Source organism: Eulemur rufifrons, chromosome 7 (genome assembly GCF_041146395.1).
Source record: "Eulemur rufifrons isolate Redbay chromosome 7, OSU_ERuf_1, whole genome shotgun sequence".
NCBI classification, from domain to species: domain Eukaryota; kingdom Metazoa; phylum Chordata; class Mammalia; order Primates; family Lemuridae; genus Eulemur; species Eulemur rufifrons.
This window is the reverse complement of record NC_090989.1, coordinates 224,703,192-224,730,562: the sequence shown is the minus strand read 5'-3', so window position 1 is coordinate 224,730,562 and position 27,371 is coordinate 224,703,192. Positions and strand designations below refer to the sequence as shown.

At 41.9% G+C, this 27,371-nt stretch overlaps 1 protein-coding gene across 4 annotated transcripts in view; it reads right to left on the bottom strand.

Moving 5' to 3' along the window:
* Positions 1 to 27,371, bottom strand: part of KANK1 (KN motif and ankyrin repeat domains 1) — a 57,277-nt gene that overhangs the window by 11,842 nt on the left and 18,064 nt on the right. For 2 of the 4 annotated variants that reach the window (XM_069476440.1, XM_069476438.1), the window contains exons 2-4: positions 13,561 to 16,212; positions 1,391 to 1,588; positions 624 to 732 (exon numbers count right to left, since the gene is read on the bottom strand). In XM_069476440.1, coding sequence (XP_069332541.1) covers positions 624 to 732; positions 1,391 to 1,588; positions 13,561 to 15,784 — 2,531 coding nt within the window. In that variant the 5' untranslated portion in view covers positions 15,785 to 16,212. Of the gene's footprint in view, positions 1 to 623; positions 733 to 1,390; positions 1,589 to 13,560; positions 16,213 to 18,119; positions 18,132 to 27,371 lie in introns of those variants that run through there. The other 2 variants (XM_069476441.1, XM_069476442.1) reach the window with 2 other exon arrangements.

The following is a 27,371-nucleotide window of genomic DNA, read 5'->3' as shown; positions in this document are numbered from 1 at the left end:
GTACTTTTGTTTTCTTGCTGATTAATACATCATTACTGATGTTGAATAATTACTAATCAATTATTTGCTTTGATTCCATTATAGGAGGACAAACAGGCTTAACTATTTACCTGGGCCAGCTGGAAGAGGAGGAACAAACAATAAACATTCTATTTAGAAAGCAAAGAACTGATGGCGTGGCTAGGTCATTCTTCAGGTGAAAGGCCCTACAACTTTGTGAACACAGAGAACTAGGCCAAACAACCCATTTTGAAGGAGTGGCTGACTATCACTGGCCCATTGAGTGATGCTCTCAGTCTCTGCTCATTTGCGATTTCTAATAGAGGTAAGTACAAGTTGTCCAACAGTGCAGGAACCCTGCTGCATTCATTGAAGACTAATTTTTTTCAGATCAGAGGTGAGGAGGTGTAAACTGCTCAGCTTCATCAGGTATCCTTAAGAGAGTGACATATCCTTAAAGATAGCAAGAAGAGAAGAGAAGCCCAAATGCACCTTTCTGAGGAGGGAATCTTCCATCATCAAGATGTGGCAGCTTCTCAGACCAGGTACCTTAAAATATGACTTAAATAGGCAAGAGGCAAAGGAGACAGACAGTGTTAAACTCTAGTACCATCTTTCCTTACCCTCCATTAATGCCAACAAACTGAAGATTCTTTTTCGTGCCATTTGAATCTTTGTTACCATCTTTCTTCTTCATGATGGACTTCAGCGTACTTTCATTATTTGTACATACTGTGAAAAAGTGAATCAAGGTGATCAAAATGAACAAAACTCATACCCATACAAGTTAAATGAATAGGTAATCTCTCTTCCTGTACAATTATTTTTTCTCACACATGTAAACATAGATCTTGGCATGTATATATGAGAAACTTGCACAAAATTCACTGGAAAAATGTGTGCATACAAAGAAAATAATTCAAAGTTCCATTAATAACAGTTTTCAAATGGGAAAAAAGTCAATCACTACTTCCAGACATAACAAAACCAGTGACAACTGGCATTTGTGCCAGGATTTACTGTTTATAAAGTGATGTCGTGTCTCCTTTGAGCCTCAGAAACCCCTTAGGCACTAAGATAGGGATTATTATTATTATTATTATTCTTTTTCTATAGCTGAGATAACCTGGAAAAAATTTATGCCTGCCAGAATGTGAAAGAGTGAACGGCTGTTTAAGATATTTAACGATTTGCAACATCAGATACGTTTTCTTAAGGGGATTGTTCAGCTCGCTTTCTTTGGTACTCTTAATTTAAAGGTATTCTAGGTCTGCCTTCTAAACAATATAATCTTTTTTTCCAGGTCAGTTTATAAAGCACACTGGTATTAAGCTGGAATGCTGACAATGCTGGTCCCAGAATCCTGATGCCCAGGACTGAGAAACGTTACCGTAGAGGCCAGCAGCTATCTGGTCATCTGTCAGGTTCACCGGGGACAGCGCACACTCCTGGGTGGGGAAGGCGTCCTGGCTGCTGAGGGCCTTTCCATCCATGGTCCCGGCTTCTTGCTCAGGCCGGGATATCTGGGTGCTTAATGGCCCTCTTGACTGAAGGCCTCCACACTTACAGGTATATTCCACATTACTTCCTATCAGGGAGGAGACGGGTATAGAGTATGTGATGCTAGGACTGAACAAAACAGGCTTAAAAAAAAACAAACAAAAAAAACCACAGATTCTTACAGCTCATCATTTAAAATGGCACTGCTACCCAAGCCCCCTAAACGGAATCCCTAATGCTTTCTTTGACTCTTAACCTTTTCCCTTGTGACCACATGTGGACCTGCCAAGGTTGTCATTCTAACTCCACAGCATGTCTTCTTTTCTCTCTGCCCTGGCTACCATGCTAGCCTTGGTGTTGGGTCACAGGCGTAGCATCCTGACAGCCCCTCTTTCATCACCATTTCCTGCCTGGCACACTGCTGCACAGTAATGTTCCTACTCAGCTCTGGTGACGGCATCATTATCCTAAAACAAAATGCAGCAAAACCTAAACAAACACCCCTCTGCTCAGTAAGCACAGTCCACACCGCACAGCCAGATATTCTATCAGTCATCCATAATCCGGCATGAGCTTACCTCCCAACTTCATTTCCAGTACTCCTGAGGTCCCTATGGGGACAGAGGCTGCATCCCAGCAGGTGGAAGCACTCTGCATACAGAGTGGGGGTCTCTCATTTCCTCTTAGCGTGCCCTGGCTCTCTCCCACCCGGAGTGCCTTTCTTCCCCATCTTCACATGGCCAACCCTCCCATCACTTCTTCCGAGCCTTCTCTGATCTCCCTTCACTAAAAGTAACATTCCTTTCTCTGAACTCTCAAATTCTATCCTCCGTACCCTTTTCCGGAATCTATGATACAAGCTATAAAGTGATTTTAGGCTCCTTTCTCGAATAAATATTTTGAGAACATGAAACAGTTCTGATCAACTCTGTTTCTCTCGTATCTATTAAAGTGATTTGCATATTTCATGACCTGAAGCAGAGAAACTGGATTCAGTATTTTGTAATATATATAAATATATCATAGAATTTTCAGTGTGTGTAACATGAAAAGATGTTATAATATATGGTTCTATGAAAAAAGCAGATAATAAAATTCCATGTCTAATATGATCCTATTAAAATACATTAATTAGTATATATATACAGACACACCTGGAAGACTCTATACCAAAATAAAACAGCTCTAGTGGTTTTATTAATAATTTTTCCCTGTACTCACATTGCCATTCTTTTCTATAGGGAGTATGGATTAACTAACTGCGTAGAAAAATCACTTTAAAAAGAATAGAAGATTCTTTGACTCAGTAATTTGATTTCTAGAAATTTTATCCTAAGGATGTACAAAAAAATATAGAAAAATGGTCATCGTTTCCACCTTTAAAACAGTAAAAAGAAGCAGACATCACAGTCTGCCCTTAAACTGGTGAATAAGCTCTGGTACACTTACACAGAGAAATTCTATGTAGCCATTTAAAATGGTGATGTAGGAGGACATTTATTAACATAGAAAGATAAGCATAATGTGTCCATGAGTATTAAAAATAGGTTATACAACAGTATGGAGAAAGTAAACCTACTTTGGTAAATAATTATATGTATACATATTAGAAAAATTCTGGAAGGATATAGGACACACCTGTTTAACATTGATTTTCTTTTTGAGAAAAGGTCTCCCTCCACCCAGGGAGAGTGCAGTAGCATCACCCCATAGCTCACTATAACCTCAAACTCCTGGGCTCAAGCGATCCTCCTGCCTCAGCCTCCCAAGTAGCTGGGACTACAGGTGCTCACCACCACACCCAGCAAATTTTTCTTTTTTTTTGGTAGAAATGAAGCCTCACTCTTGCCCAGGCTCATCTTCAACTCCTGGCCTCAAGAGATCCTCCTACCTTGACCTCCCGTGCAAAATGTTAGGATTACAGGTATGAGCCACTGCGCCTGGCTAACACTGCTTTTCTAAGGCTAAAGACTCATAGGTTGCTATATATTTTTTCTTTTTGTGTCCCTGTTATTTCCTAAATTATGCATTATAAATATGTTAAAAACAAAAATTAAAAATTTAAATCTACTTATAATAATGTTATGTGATAAGAATTTGATCACAACTTTATCCCTTTTAAAATAAAGCTTTGAAATCTCTTAGATCCTTAGAGGAAAAGCAATTTAAGTACTGATTGTATGTATTTTGAAGCAATCTGAAGAAAATGCAGCAATGCCAACCCCTGACACCATTTTCTTCCAGGTCTGTTGTTCATAAGAATCACCTGGATGTTTTGCTAAAATGCAGATTCCCAGGAACTTGCTGCTAGAAAATCATTTTGTAGGTCTGGGATGGGGGCCCCGTGATGGACATTTCTGACATTCCCCACCCACAAGAGTCATTGATGCAGGTGGCCCACTTTGAAAATTACTGATTTATAACAATAACACTATAATGAAAGAGTGGGGGTTGACAAAATATTCAAAGTGAGGCATTAGAGATCATCTAAATTTTAATTCTCATATTTCCAGCTAAGAATTCTGAAGGCCAGCTAGGTTCAATGACTTGCCTGAAACCAGAGCTGGATTACAACTGACATTTCCTAATTCTGTGAACAGTCCTTTGCCTGCTCATCAACAGCACAGTACTTCCTCCTCTAGGGTCAGGGGATGCTCTGCAGGTGATTCCTTCACAAATCCAGCTTCCTCCTTGACACGCACGCGCGCACACACACACACACACACACGCGCACGCGCACACACACGCGCACACAAAACACTGAATGCAGCCCTCCAAACAATGTTTAATGCCCCCATGACCTGATGTGTCCCCTAATTATAAATATGAAACGTTTAATGTCCTGCTGACTTTAAGCAGAGTAAACAAAGCAGGGCATTTATTGTAGTTTCTCCTTCTCTTAAGTCCACTCATCTTTACTTTGAAATTACTGTAGTAACCTCCAAAAAATGCTACTAGTTAATCCCTGAGTGCCAGAACACTCTTTCTAGAGAAATACTTTCACTAAGCATTTTCCTAGTCAAGAACCAACAATGGCTTTTTAAATGCAAATACATTAACAGTTTTTATTACTGAAACCATAAACATGTACAAAAGTAGACAACAGTATAATTAACTCCCGTGTTCTCATCACTAGCTTTGATAATGATCAGAGAGATATCTGGTTTCCTTCAAAGTTCCTCCACGCACTCACACTAGATTGTTTTGAAGCAAAAGCCAGAGAGCCTATCATTTGGATTCATAAACATTTTGGCATATGCCCCTAGGAGAAAAAACTCTTTTAAAAAACAAGCAAACCATTAAGGCTAAAACTATCAAACCTAAAAAAAAAAGATAATTGTTTATGATCATTGTATATCCAGTTGGTATTCAAATTTCTCCAATGGTTTCTTTAAAAAAAATTTTATACGGTGTTTGAATCAGAATTGCAGTCATATTTCCCTTGTTTGTTATGGTTTGAGTCTTTTAATCCTTAGGTTGTCTACCTTTCTTTTTAAATATGACTTTTAAAAAATATTTGTAAATTGAGGTATAATCAATATACAATAAAGTACAGATTTTAAGTGTAAGTTGGATGAGTTTGGGTAAATATATATGCCTGTGTAACCACCTCTCTAACAGAGATATAGAACATCATTTCTCAACCCAGTAACCACCCTGCCTCCAACCACATTTTCAGATAATTTCACCAGGAGGTACCTGGCACTATAATTCTCACCATAGCTTAGTTTTATAAAATAGGGCTTTTTAAAGTTTCTCCAATCAAGGTCCAGCCTCTCATGTAGGCATCCAAGGGTCCTTCGTAATGAATGTGATGGCTTCATCTTGCCTATGGGAATTTTACCATTCAATTACTCCCCGACTCAGTTCACTTTCTTTAGAGTTGTCTTGTGACTTAATTACTCCCAACTCTGTGCTCTTCTTTAGTAGGTTGTTCTATATGCCTGGAATTTCACCATCTTTACACCAGTTAAATTCTAACCATACTCTTTTCAAGGTTTGCCCAAATTCTACTTCCCCTGTAGTTTTTCTCCTAAAACACCATTCCGTAGAGGAGTTTTTGTTGTTGTTGTTTTGAGACAGTCTCACTCTGTTGCTTGGGCTAGTGTGCCGTGGTGTCAGCCTAGCTCACAGCAACCTCAAACTCCTGGGCTTAAGCAATCCTCCTGCCTCAGCCTCCCGAGTAGCTGGGACTACAGGCATGTGCCACCACACCTGGCTAATTTTTCCTATTTTTAGTAAGACAGGGTCTGTCTCTTGCTCAGGTGGTCTCGAACTCCTGACCTCAAGTGATCCTCTGGCCTTGGCCTCCCAGAGTGCTAGGATTACAGGCATGAGCCACTGCACCCGGCCCACAGAGATCTCTTTTATTCTATCACTGTCCTGCAGCACATACTGTTCATACTGAAATATGCCCTGTCTCTGTCTTCTGAGTTTCACGTGTGTCTCTTCAATGAGAATGTAAACTCCTTGAGTCCATTCATGCTACGTTCCTATTGGTGTCCTCTCCAGTGCTTAGAACTGTGCTGGGTAATAGAAAGCCTTTTACAAGTGCCCATGTAATTCAATTCAAAGTCATGAAGATTATGTTGAGGCTAACTAACTATTGAAGCAAAGAACATCATTAGACGTAAAACTAGCTTTCATTTGTCAAATCAGAGGGAATTTGTCACCTGTATGGCCAGAAATGTTTTTTGAATAGTGCTGAAACTCTGGCTGGTCTTGAATGGGCCATAAAGAATTATCTGAACTTGATAAGGATCCACCTGTATTTGCAGGCACCACATAGGATAACACATGCACCAGCAGTGACTCTAACAAATGACTGTTGTGTTTGAGCAAAACAAAAAAGGTGCAGCCAAGAAAGAGGAAATTAAAGAGGCCAACGAAGCAAAATTCAGTGGTCTCAGCCCTGGCTGCCCTTTAGCCTCACCTGAATTAAGGATGGGCTTTTAAACCATACAGATACAATAAAGTAAACTATCTGCAGGTGGGCCCAGGCATCAGGGTTTTTTTTTTGTTGTTTTGTTTTGTTTTTGTTTGTTTTGTTTTGTTTTTTAAACCTCTCCCCAGGTGATTCTATTGTGCAGCCAGGATTGGGAACCACTGAATTATATTAACCAATATAAAACTTGTCTGCTGAAAATAAGAGTTTAGACTCCCCTCTGGTTTCAACCCAGCCACTTAGATTCATGTGAATTCTTAAGGATTACTAGTGGTTTAATTAACAGCCCTGGACCACTAATAGAAGTCTATGAAGAACAGAACAGTAAATGCTACCCAAGCAATAGAGATAAAACAACAGCAACAATTACAAAACGCCATCGCAATTCTGGCACTCTGGTCTAGAGCCTCCAAATTCCTACCAGGTGACAGTGGTTAACATAGGCACAACTGGGGAGTGAGCAACTGTGGAAAGTTTTTCTTCATTAACTCAAATGTGTAATAGCCATAAACGCCAATAAAGCATGAGCCTCATTTTACAACTTGGCCATATCAGTGATGACTAAAAGACAGCAAGAGACAGAAACTTCAGTGTTCTGGAAAATAAGAGCAGCTTTGATGCATTAATTCTAATTCCAAAGTGCACTTAGCATTTAATATACAGATAATCATAACAGCTAAGGCAAACTATAACGAAAAACAAGTAACTTAAAATGAAAATTTTATTTTATGTCCTTGACATTAAGAATGTTAAAGCAAACTATTTTGAAGGAAAATAAAGTGAAAACTAGAGCTGGATGGGTTTTAAAGAGATCACCTACTCCAGTTTATACTGTCTGGTAGGTATCCATGCAGAATGGGTATTGTTTGTTGGTTATATAGCAATGGGTTTCTAAATTTGTTTGAAAATTTCTTTTTAAAAATATATTAAAATGGACTTTAAAAGTTGCTCTGGTCACCTATTCTAACTGTTCTGGCATGCTTACTCATATTTTTGCTAGTAATGACAAGTGCTTTCTGAAAACAGTTATGAATAGTGTAGCCACAGTAACCAAGTTGCTGTGCCAGATTTTCAACTTGACATTCTGATTTTTAAAAAACATCTACTCTAAGATTACTTGTCAAAAAATAGGGAGGACTGAAATTTCTCATTCATCATGGGGGCCATTCAGTCATTTAGGTATTTTCCCAACGTAGAACTAAGAATTCAAAGGGATCTGAAATAATGCTTCTAGTCTTTCATTAAGAAAAAGGGCCTTGGCCAGGCTCAGTGGCTCACGCCTATAATCTTAACCACTCTGGGAGGCCGAGGCAGGAGGATTGCTTGAGCTCAGGAGTTGGAGACCAGCCTGAGCAAGAGTGAAAACCTGTCCAAAAATAGAAAAATCAGCTGGGCGTCATGGCGCATGCCTGTAGTCCCAGCTACTTGGGAGGCTGAGGAAGGAGGATCTCTTGAGCCCAGGATTTGAAGTTGCAGTGAGCTATGATGACGCCACTGCACTCTAGCCTGGGCCACAGAGCAAGACTCTCTCAAAAAAAAAAAAAAAAAAAAAAAGAAAGAAAGAAAAAGAAAAAGAAAAAGGGCCCTGAACATAAATTCACCCTGTAAGCTCAAATGTTGGTTTAGGGAACAGACAGCAGAGATTATTCATGAAGGATCACCTTCTGTTTTGGTACATGTTACTTTTGGGGGAAAGTATGCAGCTTCGATGGAGGAGAAAGGACAATCCCTTTCTGTTTCTAGGCTCTCCTCTCAGGACTCTGCCTGAATGCTGGTGCCTATGGTCACCGACATAAACAATCAGCTCAGACTGGAGATAGAAACCTTAAATGGTCAGAGCTGCAGTTTCATCATTTCCAGGGCCATTTTGATATTTTCCTGGGAACACATCAGACAGCTGTCATGACTGTATCTAGAAGTGGGCACTCACTTAGAAATTAAAAAGCTAGAGTGGATTAAGAATCAGATTCTTCCTCACCACTACCCCACCCACATTTAATTACACACCATCCCAAGATTTGACCCAGAAAGCCCAAGCTGACAAGCTGCATCAAATAAAGCTGGGGTAAGAAGATGTGCTGTGTCCTTCCTGATACAGCTAAGGTCCTCCTCCCCATCCAAAACCTCAGAGAGCCTGACTGCAGCTGAACTGAGAACACTTTCTATTTGTACATTATTTGGTGCCTAAGACACACTGCTATAGGTTCTTACATTTCTGATGCACATGTCTTGGCTTCCCAATTGGATAGGTACAGACCCATCCGTGGTCTTCAAGGTATAGACCAGTTTACATCTCTCTCTGTTGCCATCCCACATTTTTGCATATAGTTGACAATTAATGTATAGCTATCAATTGACACGACTAGAACAGACTTTAAACATCTTTCCTAAAATATGACTTGCTGCTCAGAAGAATAAACAGCTGTAGTCATTTTCCAATATCAATCACTGCATTTGTCATTTAAGGCTGGACATCACTGAACTCAAAGCCATTTCAGTTCTCACGATCTAAAACCTCCAATCACCATGCTTTACCCTGAAATAAACTGCGCACTTTAGGATTCATTAAGAATAAAAGTTCAAAGTAAGCTTGCCTCATTTTCCAGAGTATATTTGCATTTCACTAATGCCCATTTAAGGTGATAAAGCATCAGTTTAAAAGAGTAGAATTTTCAAACAAGTGTCAACTGAAGGGCTCACAAAGGTAGGGGGATAGATTTTAAATCTTTTGGAAAGATTTCCTTCAGGGCTGAAGTGCCTTTTCCCAAGGTAACAGACGACCTAGGTCTGCAATTTCAAGCTTTCTGAGGGTCAACGATCCCTTTTGGAGAATCAGGTGAAAATTACGCACTTTCTTCACAAAAAGCACATGAAGCCACAGATGCCAGATTAAGCAGCTCTGCTCAAGGGTCACGTATTCCAACATTTCCCTGAAATAGGACTGGGTGTGCCTATTGGGTGGTCGTAGGAAACCCATGAATTTTAGAAAAAAAGTTCCCCAGCTGAATCTGATGGGCAGCCTGGAGAAGAGTGATTTTTATAGAAGAATCATCCTGCTGATAGGGACTCTAAGAGAAAAATCTAATGCAATTCTATCATTCGACAGAGGAGGCCCTGGGAGCCCAGATTGTCCCAAGTTACCTGCACAGCCAGTACCAGAAATCAGCTCTTCTGACTTAGGTTCAGTAAGGCCTTCACTACCCTCATGCTGTTATATTCTGCAGGGTTCCAGAAACCCTTACTTTGAGTTAGTTTAATGCTCTTGTAGCATTTATTTTTTTTTAAAGGTGATAAAAAACAGGTACTAGGATAAGTAAATGGTATATTATCTGAACTAGAAGAAAACTAACTCCAAACGGTATTTTGTAACAACTTTATTTCCTTGCTTTTGCTTTGGCTCAGATCTGTCTAAAAAACTCACTTTCACAGTTATAGGGATGACTTTAAGTTTATAGACTTTTTAACAAACCCAAGATAACTAAGAGTGTAAATAAGGCAACTGATTTTAAAAAGCAGTTGAGTATGAGAGATTAATTTTCTATAAATCATGCGGCAGGCAGCTAGATTCCACTTTATAGTTTTGTTTGCATTTGCTCATAGATAGTTATATATTTTTAGAGTATTTGCAACTGCTAGTCGTTTGGTTGGAATTTCTCTCTCCTCCTCCCTTTCTCCAGGAGGAAAAAACCCCCAAAATATCATTAACCCACTCCTCAAACCAAAACGATCCAATTGATTTACAGGAATAATAAACATTTTTTCCCAAGGTTTTTGTTACAACAGAAACTTACTTCCTCTTAACTTTTTAATTCCATGAAAGAAAATATTAAATACATTAAACTCATACTACCAGGAATTAAATATACTTTACAGAACCTTTGGTCACTATCAGATCCCAGCTGCATCAAAACCAAGACATTGTCCTCAAATCCTGGAAAAATGTCTGTGACTTTTTAGGTGAAAAAATACATAGGCAGACTACGTATGATTCAAATTTTGTTACTGAAAAGTATGTTTCTAAAATGCAGGCCTGCAGGCATGCACATCTGTACATACCAAGCACACAGGGACTACCAGGGGGGTATGTGAGGAAGGCTTTTATTTTTTATTGTATGCGCTTTTGAACTATTAACTTGTTATGAGACCAAACTCCAGTTGTAATTTTAAGAAACTGGAGTGTTGGGCATTTTGATGCTGCTAAAAATAATGCTTTTTCTGCATACTAACAAGTGACACCATCATCAAATCTTCAACTGTGGGGACAATGAACAATATGGATTGGGCACTAGTACACTTTGTTTTGAGCTTTGACACTGATTCTGAATGACTCTGGACTGAAAATTTCTTGTAGCTATTTCATATTTTCCCATTTTTATCTATACATTTATCTTGATAAAACTGTTAGTTGGAGAAGCATAATAATGGTGGAGGGGGGTGCTATTAGCCAGAAAGATGAAGATAAAAATTTGGGTTGAAAACAAAAGACCATTTGTACAATTTTTGTTTGGCAATTTGTTCTATTAATATATCTACATTTCCATTTCTGGAAGTACTCAATAACAACAGCCAGCTTTTATTGAGCATTTATCCTCTGTGCTGCAGACTACTCCAAATGCCTTACTCCTGTTGACTCACTGAATCTTCATTACAACCCTGTGAGGGAACAAAGACAACTTATCCTAGTGGCAAAGACTCTGAACCCACACTGGCTTCAGAGCCCAAATTAACAACTTCTTTAATGTAGAGTACAGTATTAGGTTCATATAAGTGATTATGTATATGCTCTTTCGGTAGGTGTCAAACCCAAATTCCCTATTATTTAGGGAAGAAAGTTTGAAATGAATACCTTTCTATACTCCAGTATACCTTTTGGTACAGAAATGCATTCTGGACTGTGAGAGCAACATTTTATCTTCTGCGGCGTGCACAGGAATCCACAGTGCGCTGTGATCTACATTCACTCTGAGATCTCTACCTCACTGTATCAAGCTTAATTTTCAGTCCATGTAACAAATACCAGATAACAAAAACTGAATACTCTGGGTTGATTTCCTAACCTAACTCTTCCTCAGTGGCTTTAAAGCAAAATGGCTAAAATACAAATGTGATGTGAATTATAGAATTAAAGTTGTTCTTATGTGCTCTGAGCAGGGTTGCCACTATGACTAAATAAGTGCTACTAAAAATATTTATTCTTTTGTTCACAAATACTGTAAGGTCTCCTGTATTTTAGCTGATTAATTAGGTGTTTGTCTGCAGGGTCGGATCTAAACAGTGATGTGTGGAATGTCAGCGTGACTGGAAATAGACCAAAAACCACTGTAACACAGCCAGACCAAACTTGCCCCCTGGTCTCCATGCTCAGGGGGTCAGGCATATTACTCCAATGTTACAGCTGAATATTTTTGGCAAGAATGTGAAATAGAAACTCTAGTTTGGGGAGGGGGGAGGAGGGAGGAAGGCTGGAAAGAAAATGCTTTTCTAATGGGTGATCCACTGTGTCATCTGTGTCTGGAGGTATTTAAGAATTTTATTTTGACTTCAACATCTGACATCATGATTTTAAAAGGATGTGGAAGCAGACATAGTATTAATTACTTCAGACTTTGCTTCAGTCCACATATTTTAATCCTGTTTATGCTAAAATGACTCTCCTGTGCATTTATTAGATTCCTTGGATTCTAAAATGCAAAAGCCCACACATCAGCTGTCATGTTCATTTTTTTACTTCCACAAAAAACTGTCTCACAGCACAGATACTATAAACTAATAGAAATTCAGGTTTGCAAGTGGAAACCCAGGAAGATATAAAAACATTTCAGTTCATTTTAATCATTGCCCTTTCAGGTTATAAAGGGAAAAAGACTGAAATTTTTGTGGATGGATTACTTGAATCTATATTGCACATAAAATTAATTTAATGCATACCCTTCCCCAGGTCATATTGGTTCATGAGGCCTGGACAGCCAGGAATGTAAGCCCAGGGGTGTGGCCCCAGGCCCAGGAGAATATATGATGTACTGTGAGACACACAGTGCAGCTGATAACAAGGGAATTCATTTTAGTGAGGCTCACAGGGAAATATTATATGTCATAAAATGGTCTCAATTATTAGCTTTAATTTACAGAGAAGCAGGGGGTGAGCAGGAATCCCAATGAATAAAGGAAAGAATGAGAAAGACAAAAATGTAAGCACTTATCAAAATGAACAATGGGAAAAGATTCCCTTCTTTTGAGTTTTTGCTCAAGGATCTCTCATCAGAGAGGCTTTCTTTGACTACTTTATCTCAACTAGCCCCTACCCCTAACCACTGCCACTTGCTATTCCCATAACTGGAGTTATTTTCTTCATAGATTTTTATCACCTCCTGACATATTACAGGTCTCTTGCCCTGTGCTCTGACTAGAATGGAAGCACCATGAGGACAGGGACTCTGTTTGGGTTTGTTCACTGCACTATCCTCAGAGCTTATGCTTGAAATTAGTAGGGATTCAATCATTATTATAATTTTTTTTTTTTTTAGGTCTCGCTATGCTGCCCAGGTTGGGCTCAAAACTCGTGGGCTCAAGTGATCCTCCTACCTTAGCCTCCCAAATAGCTGGGACTATAAGTGTGCGCGCCACTGCACCTGGCTAGAATGCAGTAATTATTTGCTGAATTAATAAATGAAGTAATGGAATGTCTCTCCCCTCATAAAAATTTTAACTAAAAACATTTTATACCAGTATCCTTAACTGATAATATACTGGTAATTGTGGGTACAAGCAGCATAAGATTTTTTTCAGACAGTTCTGTATAAAAATAAGTAAATAACTAGAAGACAAAGAATAAGGCATCATATCAAACTAGCAGCCCCAGAAGACAACTTCTAGGCTACTCAACACTAGTTTACTTTTATCCTTAGTCCTCAGAGGCCAGCGAAGCTACCAGATAATGAGAAGCAGCAGAATTACTTATGGATTTTGATTCTCGGTTTTCATTCTACCTATTACCAATCTAAAGCTTTCTCCATTTTCTCCAAAAAATGGTTCCAGCAGTTAAAAAAAATCCTTACCTCCTGGAAAGACATCCTTTCCTACCCTTCCTCATTCCCAGGTACCAGGGTACCACCTACCTGTGATTTTTCCCAGACTGGTTTTCTGGAGGTCAGGGTTCCTCAGCTCTTCGGCACTTGCAGACTTCATGACAGAGTTGATGGATGACAGGGTGCTGATGAGCTGTGAATTGAGGGAGCCAATCTGGGAGTGAGGCTCCCCAAAAGCTTCTGCCAGTTCACTATAGTTCTCAGCCAGCAGTGTTTGCTGCTCTGCCAACAGTTTCTGGACACGTTCAATGTAGTGATCCAAGCCAGTCATCATCCCAGAGGGAGCCTGGGGCTGGGGGTCCTCCAAGAACTCCCCTACAGGCTCGTCCCCAACACCCACGCTCCTCCTGCTGGCTGCTAGCCCCACAGCCAACTGTGGAGGCCCACAAGCTATGGTCCTCATTTTCAGGCCAACCAGATAGTTGTCGTTAATATTTATCTGCCCCACGCCTGACTCTTTGGTCTTCACAGCTGATGGCCTGTCAAACCCAGCGTTGCCAGAAAGCAACGTTCCAACACCAATGGACCGCATCTTGGTGGAGGAGTTGACATCCTTGACACGACCTTCTCCTACAGCCACCGTCCGCATCTCCACAGTCTGGGTGCTGGTCTGCTTGTCCAAGGTGCTTAGGGAAGTGTTGGTACAGGATTCTACGAGGGTGGCCGTCTCGGTGTTGGTGGACTGGTTCACCTGTTCCAAAACCATACTGGTGTGCTGGCTTGTGGTATGAGGCACCGCCATGACAGCAACTTCCGCCTGGCCAACAGCCTCAGTGTTCACGCTCCGGGAGGTACACTCCTTTGGAGAGCAGACAGTCACATCAACAGAACAATCTCCACAACCAATGGATCGCACTTCTTTGAGATTCAAGTTTGTCTTGAGGAGTGTCAGGTCATTCACAGACTCCTCTGTGTTGCTGCCTGTTTCACAGACGCTGACTTCCACACCCACACTCTTGTCACACGAGTCCACAGACCTCCCAGTGCAACGGTCATGCATTTCTACCCTCTCCTTAACAATCCACCAATTCATGGGCAGCTCAGGCCCCGAGACTTTCTCCTTACACTGAGGCTGGCAGGAGATGCCTACGCTATTCATTTGCACAGAGGTCCCGACACACATGTCCCCCACATCCACGTGACTGCCAACCATTTGGTCTTGGGTCTGCACCACTGCCTCCACCAGCTTGCTGAAAACAAGTGGCTGGGCCATCGTGGCTTTGTCAACCTTTTTCCTCGATCCAGCCGCCTGAAGTTCTTGTTTTAATTTCGTCATCTCCCGGTCGTGGGTGGTTTCTTTAAGCTGTACTTCCAGGCGGTAGATCTTTTCCTTTAAGGCTTCTATGGTCTGCTGTTGCAGCTCAATTTCTTTGTCAGCTTCAGTGGTCACTCCAAGCATGGCCTCTGTCACACTGACCCCGTAATTCCTCATTTCAATCATTGTCCCCACAGCTGCATCCTTACAGGACCTGGAGCTTCTGTGGTACACGACAATGTCATTCATGTCCTCCTCAGCACCCACAGCCACAGACCGGCACTCTCCATTCTCCCTGAGCTCTGGGGCGGCCTCACAGCTGCTGTCCTGGATCTTCTGCTCCAGGGCCTGCATGTCTGCTGTGAGCTGTCGGAACTCTTTTATCCTCTGCGTGCTCTGCTCCACGCTCTCCATTTCTTCTTCCTCGTAGTCAATGTACAATTCCCCGCTGCTTCTCCGGGCCCGCGAGGGAGGTTCCAGCTGGGAGGCATTCCCTGCACTGTAAGACCGCTTCCTCATACCACAGATATCATTCTGGGATGCAGCCCTTTGGTTTTTCAGCTGGGAGGCCAACTGCCTTTTCTCCTCTTGCAAGACTGAGATCTTCACCTGGAGCACGGGGATGGTTCGCACCTGCTCCTCAAGCTCCTTCAGGCGTTTCAGGGCAATAGCCATCTGCTCGCGGATGTGCTGCAGGTGCATGGGGCTCACGTTAGTCACTGGGGTGGAGATCCCCGAGCTCAGGGGACTGTGGCGGATGGAGCTCCCCATGGAGGAAGTGGTGGCAGCAGCCGGGGCATAGCCACCGTAATCCCCGTTACCATGGTATCCATTCTGAAGCTGGTGCATGGCAGGATTGTGGTTTCCAGAACCCATAAAGGAGGGGAGGGAGCTCGTGGAGCCCATGCCTCCAAAACTGGCCAGCCTGGGCCTTCTGAACTCACCCGGTGTCATCTGCATGGTGACTCTCTCCTGTTCCAGTCTTCTTCGGGTTTCCATCAGTGTCTTGGTGACATGAAGGTTATGCTTTGGGAGTTGTGGTGAGGGAGGTGGCAGCTGTCGATTTTCTGGGATGGTAAGAAAAGGGGGTGAGGTCTCCAGAGGGGCAGGTGGCCTTGGGACTGGAGTTGATGTAACTTGGCTTCTGGCTAGAAGGAAGTTGGGACACTGCTTGTTGTCATCACTGTTGGAAGATGAGAGGGATTCGGTAGAAGTCCATACACCAGGTGTGGCCCTGGGTTCTGGGCATGGCACAGATGGCTTCCGCCTCTTCTGGATGTTAAGTTTCTTGATGGTGTTTCCCTTCTGTATGTCATCCACGTATTTAAGGAAATCTAAGTCTAGTTGATAACCATAGGGTGTCTCCACAAAATACGGGTCTTTCTGTTCTTTGTCACGGTCTCCATTCAGAACGTCATCTGCTTTATCTAAGACAGAAGAGAATATTACAATAGCATGTAATACACATAATGGTAAAAACTAACATTTGTGTATGTTGCAGTGCATGAAGGTGGTTTGATTTTAAAAATTGACAGACCTATGTTCTAACCGTGAGTCTACAACCTAACAGCTAGGAGAGCAAGTTAATAAATGTCTCTGAACTTCAGTTTCTCCCTCAGTAAAAATGGAAATATAAGTATTCAACTCATAGGGTTAAACAAATGTAATGAAATAATGATTTTAAAGAGTGAAGCACATAGTAAATCCTTACTAAGTACTTTCTTTTTAAAAGAAAGCATTAAAGACTTGAAAGCATTGCCAAGTAGATCATTTGTCTTCTACAGTCCCTTGAAGTGTACACAGCAGACATTAAGATTCCTATTTTATAAAGTGTTACCCGAGAGACACAAAGTTAAATCAGCAGCAGACTAACAGACTAAGTCAGCAGCAGAACCAGGTGGCCTGGGACATGAGTTCTCCCCCTGCAGCTTTTTTGCAGACTGGGCAGCCATTCTCCACGGTGGCCAAGAAGGCTGCAGTGCCTGGACACCTCCACAAGATCAGTTTGCCTTGACACCTCCCCTGCTGAGAAAGTTGGGCCATGGGATGCTGAGTGAATAATTCCGGCAGCATGGGTACAAGAACACACTCAGAGGAGACTTCACCTCTATTTTGTGCCTTCCACTTCTCAATTTCTCTCCCCATTTAATAACAAAACAAAACCCTCTCCCAACCATAGGGAAAGTTTCTCCACCTTGACTTCTTTTGGACAGAACATTCACTGTCCTGGGAATACCTTGTTTTGTATTTGTGATGAATACAAAGAGATGCAAAGGAGAATGAAAATAAGGGCAAACCTATACTCCAACCACTGGGTCATGTGGCACTGAGTAAACGCTACTTCTGGCTAAACATTTAAAAAAAGAAACACAAGAACCTTTCAAAGCACAGACCTTGCTGCTGACCTGAGCTGTGTGTTTCAAATTTAAAAGCAAGGCTGTCTTTGTTTATTTAAATTGTAGGATCAAGTAATATGTTTTCCTAGAGCCATACTAACAAGTTCTGCATCTTTAGAGTTATGGAAGGGACCCAGAGGCAACCAGTGAAAATGTAAGCCATCTGCACCCCTGCCCTGTCTTGTCCTGGGTGTAGAAACCCACCTGACTGCTGTCAAGGTTTAAGTAACTTCCAGCAAACCCAGGTTGCTCTCTTGCCTTCCCAGCCCCCAACACTGCGGAGCATTTACATCTGACACTCTGAATAACCCTTTCACCTCCATCTGCCCGCTTGCGTCTGAAATACTGGAAAGGAAAGCACAAAAATTAGGTTTGCCAAGCAAAGAATTAAGAGTATGTAGTCTTGGGGATCTGATTTTTAGAATATCAAATTGTTCTAGCTGTTAGAATGTCGGCAATAGATTTCCATTCTAAAACGTGGGAAATGAATTCTACGTGAAAGACGCACTCAGCAGCAACTATTTTCTAGCCTAAGACTGGGAGGGCCCAACAAGAGCGCCGGTGCCAGAAACTTGCGCTCGTGCGAACAGAATGTCTTTCCTTCTTTCTTTCCTTTTTAACTTTCAACTCTACACGGAGAACGCACTCAAAACATGCAGCCAGGCCTGTTTCCAGTCCCGAACCGACTGAAATTTCATAAGCAAAGAGAAAGGGGTTCGGTGTGAGACAGGCAGACAGATCTTGCCGACCTGGGACGTTATTGGAGCCGGCGACTGCAAACTGGCCCTCTCTAGACCCTGCCGGGTTGCTGCAGTGGAGTAGAAAGGCCACAGCCTTCCTCCCCGCCCCTCGCCCAGGCCGCTGGGGGATTCAGCCCGCGGCAACGACTCTGTGCCCGCCCACCCACGGGCGCGCCCCCTCCGGCCCGCTGCGCTCACCCCGTGGCCCGCTGCGCTCCCCGCCGCTGCCCGCGCCGCACCGCACCAGCTCCGGCCCTGCCTCGGACGTCCGCGATCCTCACCCCATAAGGAAAAGAGTTTCAGCATTTGTGTAAACTTAGCCGGGCCACGCGCAAACACCATAGGCCGACTTTGCACCAATGAAGTCTCCCTCCGGCTTGGGTGACACCGCCCTGACACCAGCACACTCAGCTGTTCGGCATTCCCTGTTTTCTTAAACAGGAAACCGGGATCGTTTGAAAATGTGTTCTTCATTCCAGTTTTGCCAGGAGTTAAAATAAAGCCAGCAATTTAAGCATCTCCACAGAAAGGCTCTGTCTTTCCTATACCAGTCACTTCGTCATGAAAGGGTCTGTGTTCTCCTGTGGAAACTAAGCGCCTCAGTCACCTGAGCAAGTGCAGACGCACAATCAGCCCCAGTGTTCTAAGAGTGCCCAGCAGGACTCGCTGCTTCCACGCACTGCAGCAACTCCTCACAGCAAGCAGCAAGCGGGTAGCCTTTAACGTTAATCCCAACTGAGCCTTTGCTGCTGAGGAAAGTTTCTTTAGACAAACAAATAAAAAATTAAAAAAAAAAAACAAAAAACTTTTTCCACTTACAAAATATGCTTGTAAAAAAAATTCACATGCAGACCATTTAAAGAAGAAAAAAAAGTCACTGATAATCTCACCATGTAATGGCAAATGTTAATATTTTGGCATAACGCCTAGGTTTTTCTGTGTATTTCTTAACATAGCTACTTTTCCCACTTGAGCATTTTCAATAGGAAAGATGAACTAATTCAATGTCAGGACTCAGAACACAACAAAACAGCCCTTTTTAGCACAAGTTGACTGGCCCATCTTTAGTTATTTCTGAAGTTCAACTTACAGACATCACAAAAGGTATGGGTCACACTGAATTATCCCCAAATGAACTTTGGACTTCTAACTCCAGGAATCAGGAAAGGTTAGAATTTAACCATGGTTGGCTTGATTATTTCCTAATACTGTCTAAACCAGGCTACCTCAAGAACTTGTAATTCAAATTTCCTTCTCCAGCAACTAAAAAAGTGAGAAACGTTCTTGTTACAGCAGAGTTGACCAAGAATAAACCGAGTGGCACTTAAAGGGTACAGAAAAGCAGGTTTATTACAGGCTCAGAGGGGCCTCACCACCAAACTCTGAGCCCCAAACAGAAAGTGTAGCAGTTTTTTATACATTTCGTTTTTTTCTTTGGGAGGGTGTAGGGCACAGTTACAATGTGGTTAGCGGGGCAAGGTTTTCAACAACCTTAATTCCTAGTATAGGGTTTCTATAGAACTTTTCTTTCTGTGCTATCTTGTCATAGCAGGAAGCTGCTGCAAGTGGTTTACAGAAGCAAGAGCAGCAGCAGTTTAGCGGTTACATGGGGCCCAAGGGGGAGAGGTTTTTTTTCCTAATGGAATTTTTTAATTTCTCTATCATTTTCAAGGTGTCATTTTTACAGATAGTTATTCATGGTACAAATTATTCTACAATTAAATCTCCTGCTTTCCAGCGTAACTTTATATCATATGTTAATATAAATAAGGCACTTACAGGTCCCTGATTTATTTCCCGACTTTATCAAGACAAACAGCTTCTTTTTTGTTTTGTCTCTCTGTGCTTGTGCTAGACTGTAAGCATCCTGAAAGCACCAAATTTAATTTTTAAAATTTCTTTCATTGCTGCCCTCTCCCAACCACACATAAATCATCAAGATGCTGAGAACAAGGATGTTTTTAAATATTTACTGAAGGAATAAATAATTGAATATACAGTATAACATAAACTTTGAAAAACATCTTAATACTCTGAAGACATAAGTTAGTGTTAAGTGTTAGTGTTAAGGACATTTCTTACATGATGCCCTTTCAGTAGTTATCTTTAGGTTATGAGTTATGGGTGACTTTTATTTTGTTCTTTATATTTTATAAATTTTATAACATATCGGTATTTATCTTTTTAAAAATATTACAAATAGTAACCGTTTGGAAGGCAAAAGGAATGTATTGAAATAAACTCTGAGAAAGTTCATTTGGGAGGGGCACGAATTAGGGTAGCCATAGCAAAGACCAGATCTTCCTTAGTGTGCATTATCCCATTCTTCCACACTAATAGCACTCCTTATTTTTAGATGGGCAAATATAAAGTCTGTATTTCTCCAGCCTACTTTACTATTAGTATGGCCATAAGCAGAAATGTTAGGTAGCAACCCCCAGGAACTTCCCTTAAAAGACACAGAAATAGTTCTTTGATCTACTTTCTTCTTTGTTCCTTCCTCCATCCTGCTGCCTGGAATGCAGATGTGATGACTGGAACACTAGCTGCTACCTTGGCCCATGAGCCATACCTGGGGATGAAGGAACAATGTACTAAAAGGAATCTGGGTCTCAAAGGACTTTGTGGATCAGAGTTACTATAATATTACTGGAGAGTCTCCAGCTATACTTTTAAGTGAAAGAGAAATAAACTTCTATTTTCTTTACTTATTGTTTGTTTTGGGTCTCCATTACTTGGAGCTAAACTGAATTTTTTTTTTTTTTTTTTTTTTTTGAGATAGGGTTACTATGTTGTCCAGTCTGGTCTTCAACTCCTGGTTTCAAGCAATTATCCTGTCTCAGCCTCCTGAGAGCTGGAACTACAGGCACACGCCACTGCACTCAGCTGGAGCTAAATTGAATTCTATTAATAATAGATATGGCAGTTTCTCTCCCCACCTTCCTGCCCCAATTAAGACCAGATCTTAGAAGAAAAATGCCAAACGATAAACTGCGGAAATGTTACACTAAAACTTTTTATTACAAAAATCTGGTAAATTTAAGATTAAGTATATATAAAAACAACAATGTTAAAAAAATCTAAGTCTCTTATAAAGAGACTCCTAAGTGCCTAAGAAGCCTTTTTAGATTAAGAGAACTATGCCTGCTTTCACACAGCCAAAAATCCACTGGCTTTATCTGCAAATGGAATCCTGAAAGTAACAGCTTCCAACTAAATATTCTGGAAGTGGAGGGCTGTCTCTGGTGTTTATAATAATTTTCTGAATGTCTGGAAATCCAGTGGTGGAGACTGCTCCTGGCACTCTCTGCCCTCATTATGTAACATTTATTGAAAGCTTAATTGGGTACAGAAAATGGTCCTATTCAGTGGAAAAAGTAGGAGGAAGAATTTATAAGAAATGAGATATAGTCTAGCTGGGAGATGATTGCCAAACACCCTAAACATAACACTAATTGAGATCCGTTACAAAGGCATATTATCAACAAGACAGTACGACGGTATGTGAACAAGTGATCAAAACAGAATGGAGTTAACCAGGAGATGAGTTCTGAAGACAAGGTAAGTGATGACAGAGAAAAAGGAAAGAGAGCTAGGTGGTGGTGAAGGGCCAGGGCAGAGCCTGTTGGTGCAGATGAAGGAAAGGGAAGGTGAGACAAGGAGAAGGTGATAAGAACAAGAGAGGCCACCAGTCTCAGGGCAGTGTTGTTCACTTAAGCTAGGGGCTAAACAACATGAACAAAGATTGTCTTGACAACTGCATGGATGAGATTGAAGTAGGGAAAGAGATTAACTTCAAAGCGACCAGTTAAAATGTTATAATACCAAATGTGAAGTGTGGACCAAATAGAAAATTTATTTATATGTTCAACTTATATAATCAATATTGATAATAAGGGCATATGAATTCATATCTACCTACCTACTTTCTATCTGTCTCATTCTCTTTCTACCTATCTACACTTACTATTTACCAAGCACCATTCTAGGAGCTGGGGACACAGAACAAAAGAGACAAAACCTCCGATCTCACATGGCACAAAGGCTAGTGGGGATGGGGGTGCATGGAAGGAAAAATAATAAATAAATGAAATGAAATGAAATGCAAGGCAAAGAGCCACATAAGAGGTGGCATCGCCAGAATTTACACCACTGTGTCTCGGTAAGTGGATGGCCTAGCGGTGGGTTATACCACTTCTTAGGTTGGCATCTTTTCTGACCTGACCTACAAGTAGACACCAAGGGTCACAGAGTCCTTTTTTCTCCTCCCTCTCCCAACCCAGTCTGTACAGTCCGCAACTTGGGGTAACCAAGCACCAATGTGACAGCATCAATTACAGACAACTCTGCAAGTCCAGACCAAATTCCCATGTGTTCAAAGAGGAGGTGAAATCAACAATCTGATGGTAATGTGACTCTTCACTTATATATTTATCTCCTGTAAAACTCAGTGCTCCTGAGAGGGGCCAAGTTTATGGCCTCAAGAACAAGGTGAAATTTCCTTGCAATTCTTCTGCATTAACGAAGTGAAATGGAGATACAAATATTTCAAAAAATCATTTCATCTAGATTCATAAAGTACTATACGATTTTAACTTTTTAATGAAACCAAACTTGCTGTCCTATAAATAGTACTTGGTTTAGGAAAACATAAAAATTAACGTACTCACCAGGAAGTGGAAGATTAGATCATAGGAAATTAGTCTGGGAGTACTAACCTACTAGTAGTCATTCTCCACTGGGGGGGATTTTGTCCCCCAGGGACATCTGGCAATGTCTGGAGACATTTATGGTTGTCACTAAGGGGTGGAGGGATGCTACTGGCTTCCAGTAGAATAGAGGCCAGGGTTGCTGCTAAACATTCAACAATGCACAGGACAGCCCCTCCCTCCCCCAACAAAGAATTCTCCAGTCCATAATGTCAACAGTGCAGAGGCTGAGAAAGCCTGTGTGGAGACAGTGAGTAAAAAATTCACACACAGCAACTGAGATTTTGGCTATAGAAGCTGTAGTCTTCGATTCTTTCATTTCCTAGTGGGACCATAACAGTGTGTGCCAGCGGCAGGGTGATAAAAATGCCACTGCTGAGGAAGAAAGCACTCAATACTCTTCTACATACTCTACCACAATAAGCCGTTCTTTAATGTAAGTAAAAGGCATTGGAGGTATCTGAAGTAATGTGTCCTGGTGGACTTTTAAATGGACAAGACTTTTATATTATTACTTTATTAATTAGGACACACTGACTTCTTTGTTCTGGTTTCACTGCTGCACACTCTAGGCCCAATTACTGACTGACGGCGCCATGAAAAATAATTACACCCCATGCCACGGCTCTCACACACTGTGTGTTTTTCTTCACCAGATATTCTACCTGACTGTTGAAAGTGAGAGACTTTGCTACTTCCCATTAACGTATTGTCCCTTCTCACACGAAGCATGAAGATTTTGCCTAAAGAGCTGAGTCAGTCGAGAGAAGCACGCAATTATCACAGATTCCCACATTTGAAAGCAGCAGAGTGCAAGCATCCTGCTGTTCGAGGCCGTCAAAAAGATTCCACGTCAGCAGGAAACAAAACCAGTAGGAGGAATTCAGGTAGAGAGGCAAGTTCTCATGAAGCTAATTACTCAGAGTCTGAAAGTAATTGAGTTAGCAAATCAACTTTCCCAGGAATAGAATAGTGGTCTAAAGACGACAGCAAAGTGGAACAGCGTCCCTCTGAACAGGTTTAGCAGGAAGTATCTCCTGATGACACTGTTAGCATTAAGTTCTTTTAGGCCCAAGCAGCTTCCCTCCCCACACCAAAGCCATGTGAGGAACACCACTTGTTAGAGAACACCCAATAGAAAGAATAGCAATGTAAGTGTTCCTTATTCTGTTTTAAAAGAATGTCTCTTGCTCTTGAATTTACGAGAGAGAGAGAGAGAGAGAGAGAGAGATTGAAATAGGGTCTCACTATATTGCCCAGGCTGGTCTTGAACTCCTGGGCTCAAGTGATCTGCCGCTTCAGCCTCCCAAGTAGCTGAGACTACAGGTGCACACCTGCCCCCCCCCCCACCCCGCCCCAGCTCAGAGAGTCATTTTTAAACCTGCTCTTTTCCCTCCCAGATAAAATCCATTCATTCATCCATTCAAATGATGGGCACCTATGAAGTGTTAGACTTTGTTCCAAGAAGCCTGAATCTCTCTTCCTATAGAGTTTATACAGCCCATCTCAATTTCACCAATGCCTCCTCAGGTCATAGCTGTTTTAAATTGCTACCCAATCACTTCATGCAAATAAAATATTAATAATAACATTAAAGAGGCCAGGTGTGGTGGCTCACGCCTGTAATCCTAGCACTCTACTCTGGGAGGCCGAGGTGGGAGGATAGCTCAAGGTCAGGAGTTCGAGATCAGCCTGAGCAAGAGTGAGACCTCGTCTCTACTAAAAATAGAAAGAAATTATCTGGACAACTAAACATATATAGAGAAAAAATTAGCCGGGCATGGTGGCGCATGCCTGTAGTCCCAGCTACTTGGGAGGCTGAGGCAGGAGGATGGCTTGAGCCCAGGAGTTTGAGGTTGCTGTGAGCTAGGCTGACGCCACAGCACTCTAGCCTGGGCAACAGAATGAGACTCTGTCTCAAAAAAAAAAACCCCAATAATAATAATATCATTAAAGAAAGCAAAAGTGTATGCCAGAAGTTCACAAGAAATACTAGGCCAACTGACCCATCATATGTAGCATAACTGCAATTTTACAAGCTTGGTTTATTTATATGGCTAAATTGTAATATGGTGTTGCTTCTTATATACCTAACTCTTCGTAATTCCTTTTGGCTTCTCCCCTAAATCTTTAGATTTCCTCTGGCAGCTCATCTCATCTCTATGTTTTTTATCCCGTCCCCACAGACATTAACCTCCACACCATCCCTATATCTTCCATCGTCTCCCATCACTACACTTTCCATACCAGCCTCTGTATTCCAAGTTCACCTGCAAGGAGAATGCTGCTGTAAGGAAGATGCAGTTGTTATACTTAAAGATGGATTTATTCACTCATTCAGCAAATATTTATTAAGTGCCTACCATGGGCCAAACACTGCTAGGTGCTAAGCAAAAAAGCCTGTCTGGGTGGCACTTATGAACTAGAGGAGGAGACAGAGAAGTGGTCACATGAGTAAATAACAACTGTAATGAGTGCTGTCAAAGTAAAATACAGGCATTGTGCAAGGACAGAGCAGGGACCCCACCTGGACTGAGGGTAGGGAGCGTTCTTCAAGGGAGCCGTATTTAAGAAGTCCACTGGGCAGTGTGTGGGGGAATGGGAGAAATTTGAGGCAGACGAAATAGCATATGCAAAACCTGCCACTTTTAAGAACTGAAAAGGAGACTCTGCAAAGCCTACAGTGAGGCAGAGAGGGGACTGAGCCCCAAACCTCCAGGGCTCTGCGAGTCATGTTTTTGGGTCATTGTAAGTCATTGGTAAGCTACTTGAAGGGTTTTAAACAAGGGAGTGAAATGATCAGATTTGCATTTTAAAAGACTGCTCTGGCAGATGCTGGAGTATGTGGTAAAATTCTCTTCAGCATCCTCTGTTAGGTTTTCCATGGATTGTTCAAGTCAAGTCCCCATGAATTTTTTTCCAGGTGTCACAAATTCCTTTGCTCTGTGTGAATTTTATCTACTCAACTAGATACTAAATGCTGGCCATGGTATTAAACTACCAGAACTTAGACACTGCCTGCATTTGAGCTAGCCTGCCTGTGCCCTGTACCCTGCCCCCCGACCCCTAATATTTAGGAGGAAACTGAGAAGGCCGGACAAATTTCAGCTACTCTGGGCTGGGCTGGAGACCAGGATCAGGCCTCCGGACTTGTCTTCCAGGGCTTTATCCGTTACCTCATTCTGTTATTAAAAAAGAAAATATTTTTCTTTAAACCAATGGATTATTCACTGCAGAGAAAAATGATGGGATTTCCTTCTCTGAAGGTCATTAAAGTATGATAAATCTAATCTGGGAGGGACAGATGTGGCATAAGCAATGGCAGGAAGGAAGAAGAGAGGACGTTGTAGGGAGCCCGGCTCTGACTGCGCTGTTGAGATGCAGAATATAGGCTTGCTCCATATTTTAACCTCCAGGATGGGAACAGCAAGGACTGAAAATGGCTGTGAAGCAAAGACAACACCGACCCTTGTAGCCAACAAGCATCTTTGTGGACTCAGGTGAGAAAAGTGGGCAGCACACTGCTTCCGGCCCTTCATGGCTTCTCTACCCACGCGGACCAGGGGCCTGACTTAGCCAACAGGGAAATTTAAAAGCAGAAGACAGCGTGGGGGCACTTAAGCATACACTCTGAAAATTCAAAACTACCCACTAGGTGGTCTCCGAGAAGGCGAATTTTGGGTCAGCTCACCTCTAGAGTCACCTGCCTGCCAAGCATCCTGCTGTAGGTGGCCCATACTGCCTGAGGTACTTACAACATCTAGAAATCAGGTAACACACCCTCTGCCCACCAGTTATTATTCTTAATGGTCAACACATATCACATTAGCCAGTGTCAGGGGTCTGTTTGACTCAGAAACTCTTTTGGACTCCCACTGGCCAGATCTGGGATAATTTGAGCATCAAAATAATGTAATGAATCATAACAAATTACAATCCAGTGAATAAACTAGGTATCTGTGATGTCCATTATGGTATAATAAATAAACAGAGTGCCAACTAATAAATACACAAGGAATTATGGAAAAATCACCATGTAGCAAACATTATAATAGCGGCTGATTCAGGCAGGAATCATCACTGGATGCTAATGCTGGCAGGTAAAGATTTCCTACCAAAGATTAGGATATTGGTGTGGTCTCAGAATACCTCACCACAAAATAACATCAATCACAATGGGGAGAAATGGTGACTATGTGGTGAGAAAGCTGACACATAACCACCCCAAAAGGTGATTAAAGTTGATATCACGTGCTCTGTAAAATGCACTGAGGAGAGTAGAGCATCACTTCTGCAGCGTCCTGCTAGGAACTCTAGAGTCTGGAAACGCTGACGGACCCCGCTTGAAACACATCCTACAGAATGAAAGGTCTCTCCTTTTTTATTTTAATCTATCTATCTGTTTATTTATTCACTTATTCGAAACAGGGTTTAGCTCTGTTGCCCAGGATGGAGTGATCACAGCTCACTGCAGCTGCAAAATCCTGGGCTCAAGAGATCCTCCTGCCTCAGCTTCCCAAGTAGCTGGGACTACAGGTGCATGCCACCATGCCCAGCTAAATTATTTTTTATTTTTTGTAGAGGTGGGGTCTTGCTTTGTTGCCCAGGCTGGTCTTGAACTCTTGGGCTCAAGTGCTCCTCCTGCCTCAGTCTTCCAAAGTGCTGAGAGGACAGGTGTAAGCCACCATGGCTGGCCTTTGAGACTTTCAAGGTCATGAAAAAAAGGAAAGACTGAGAACTG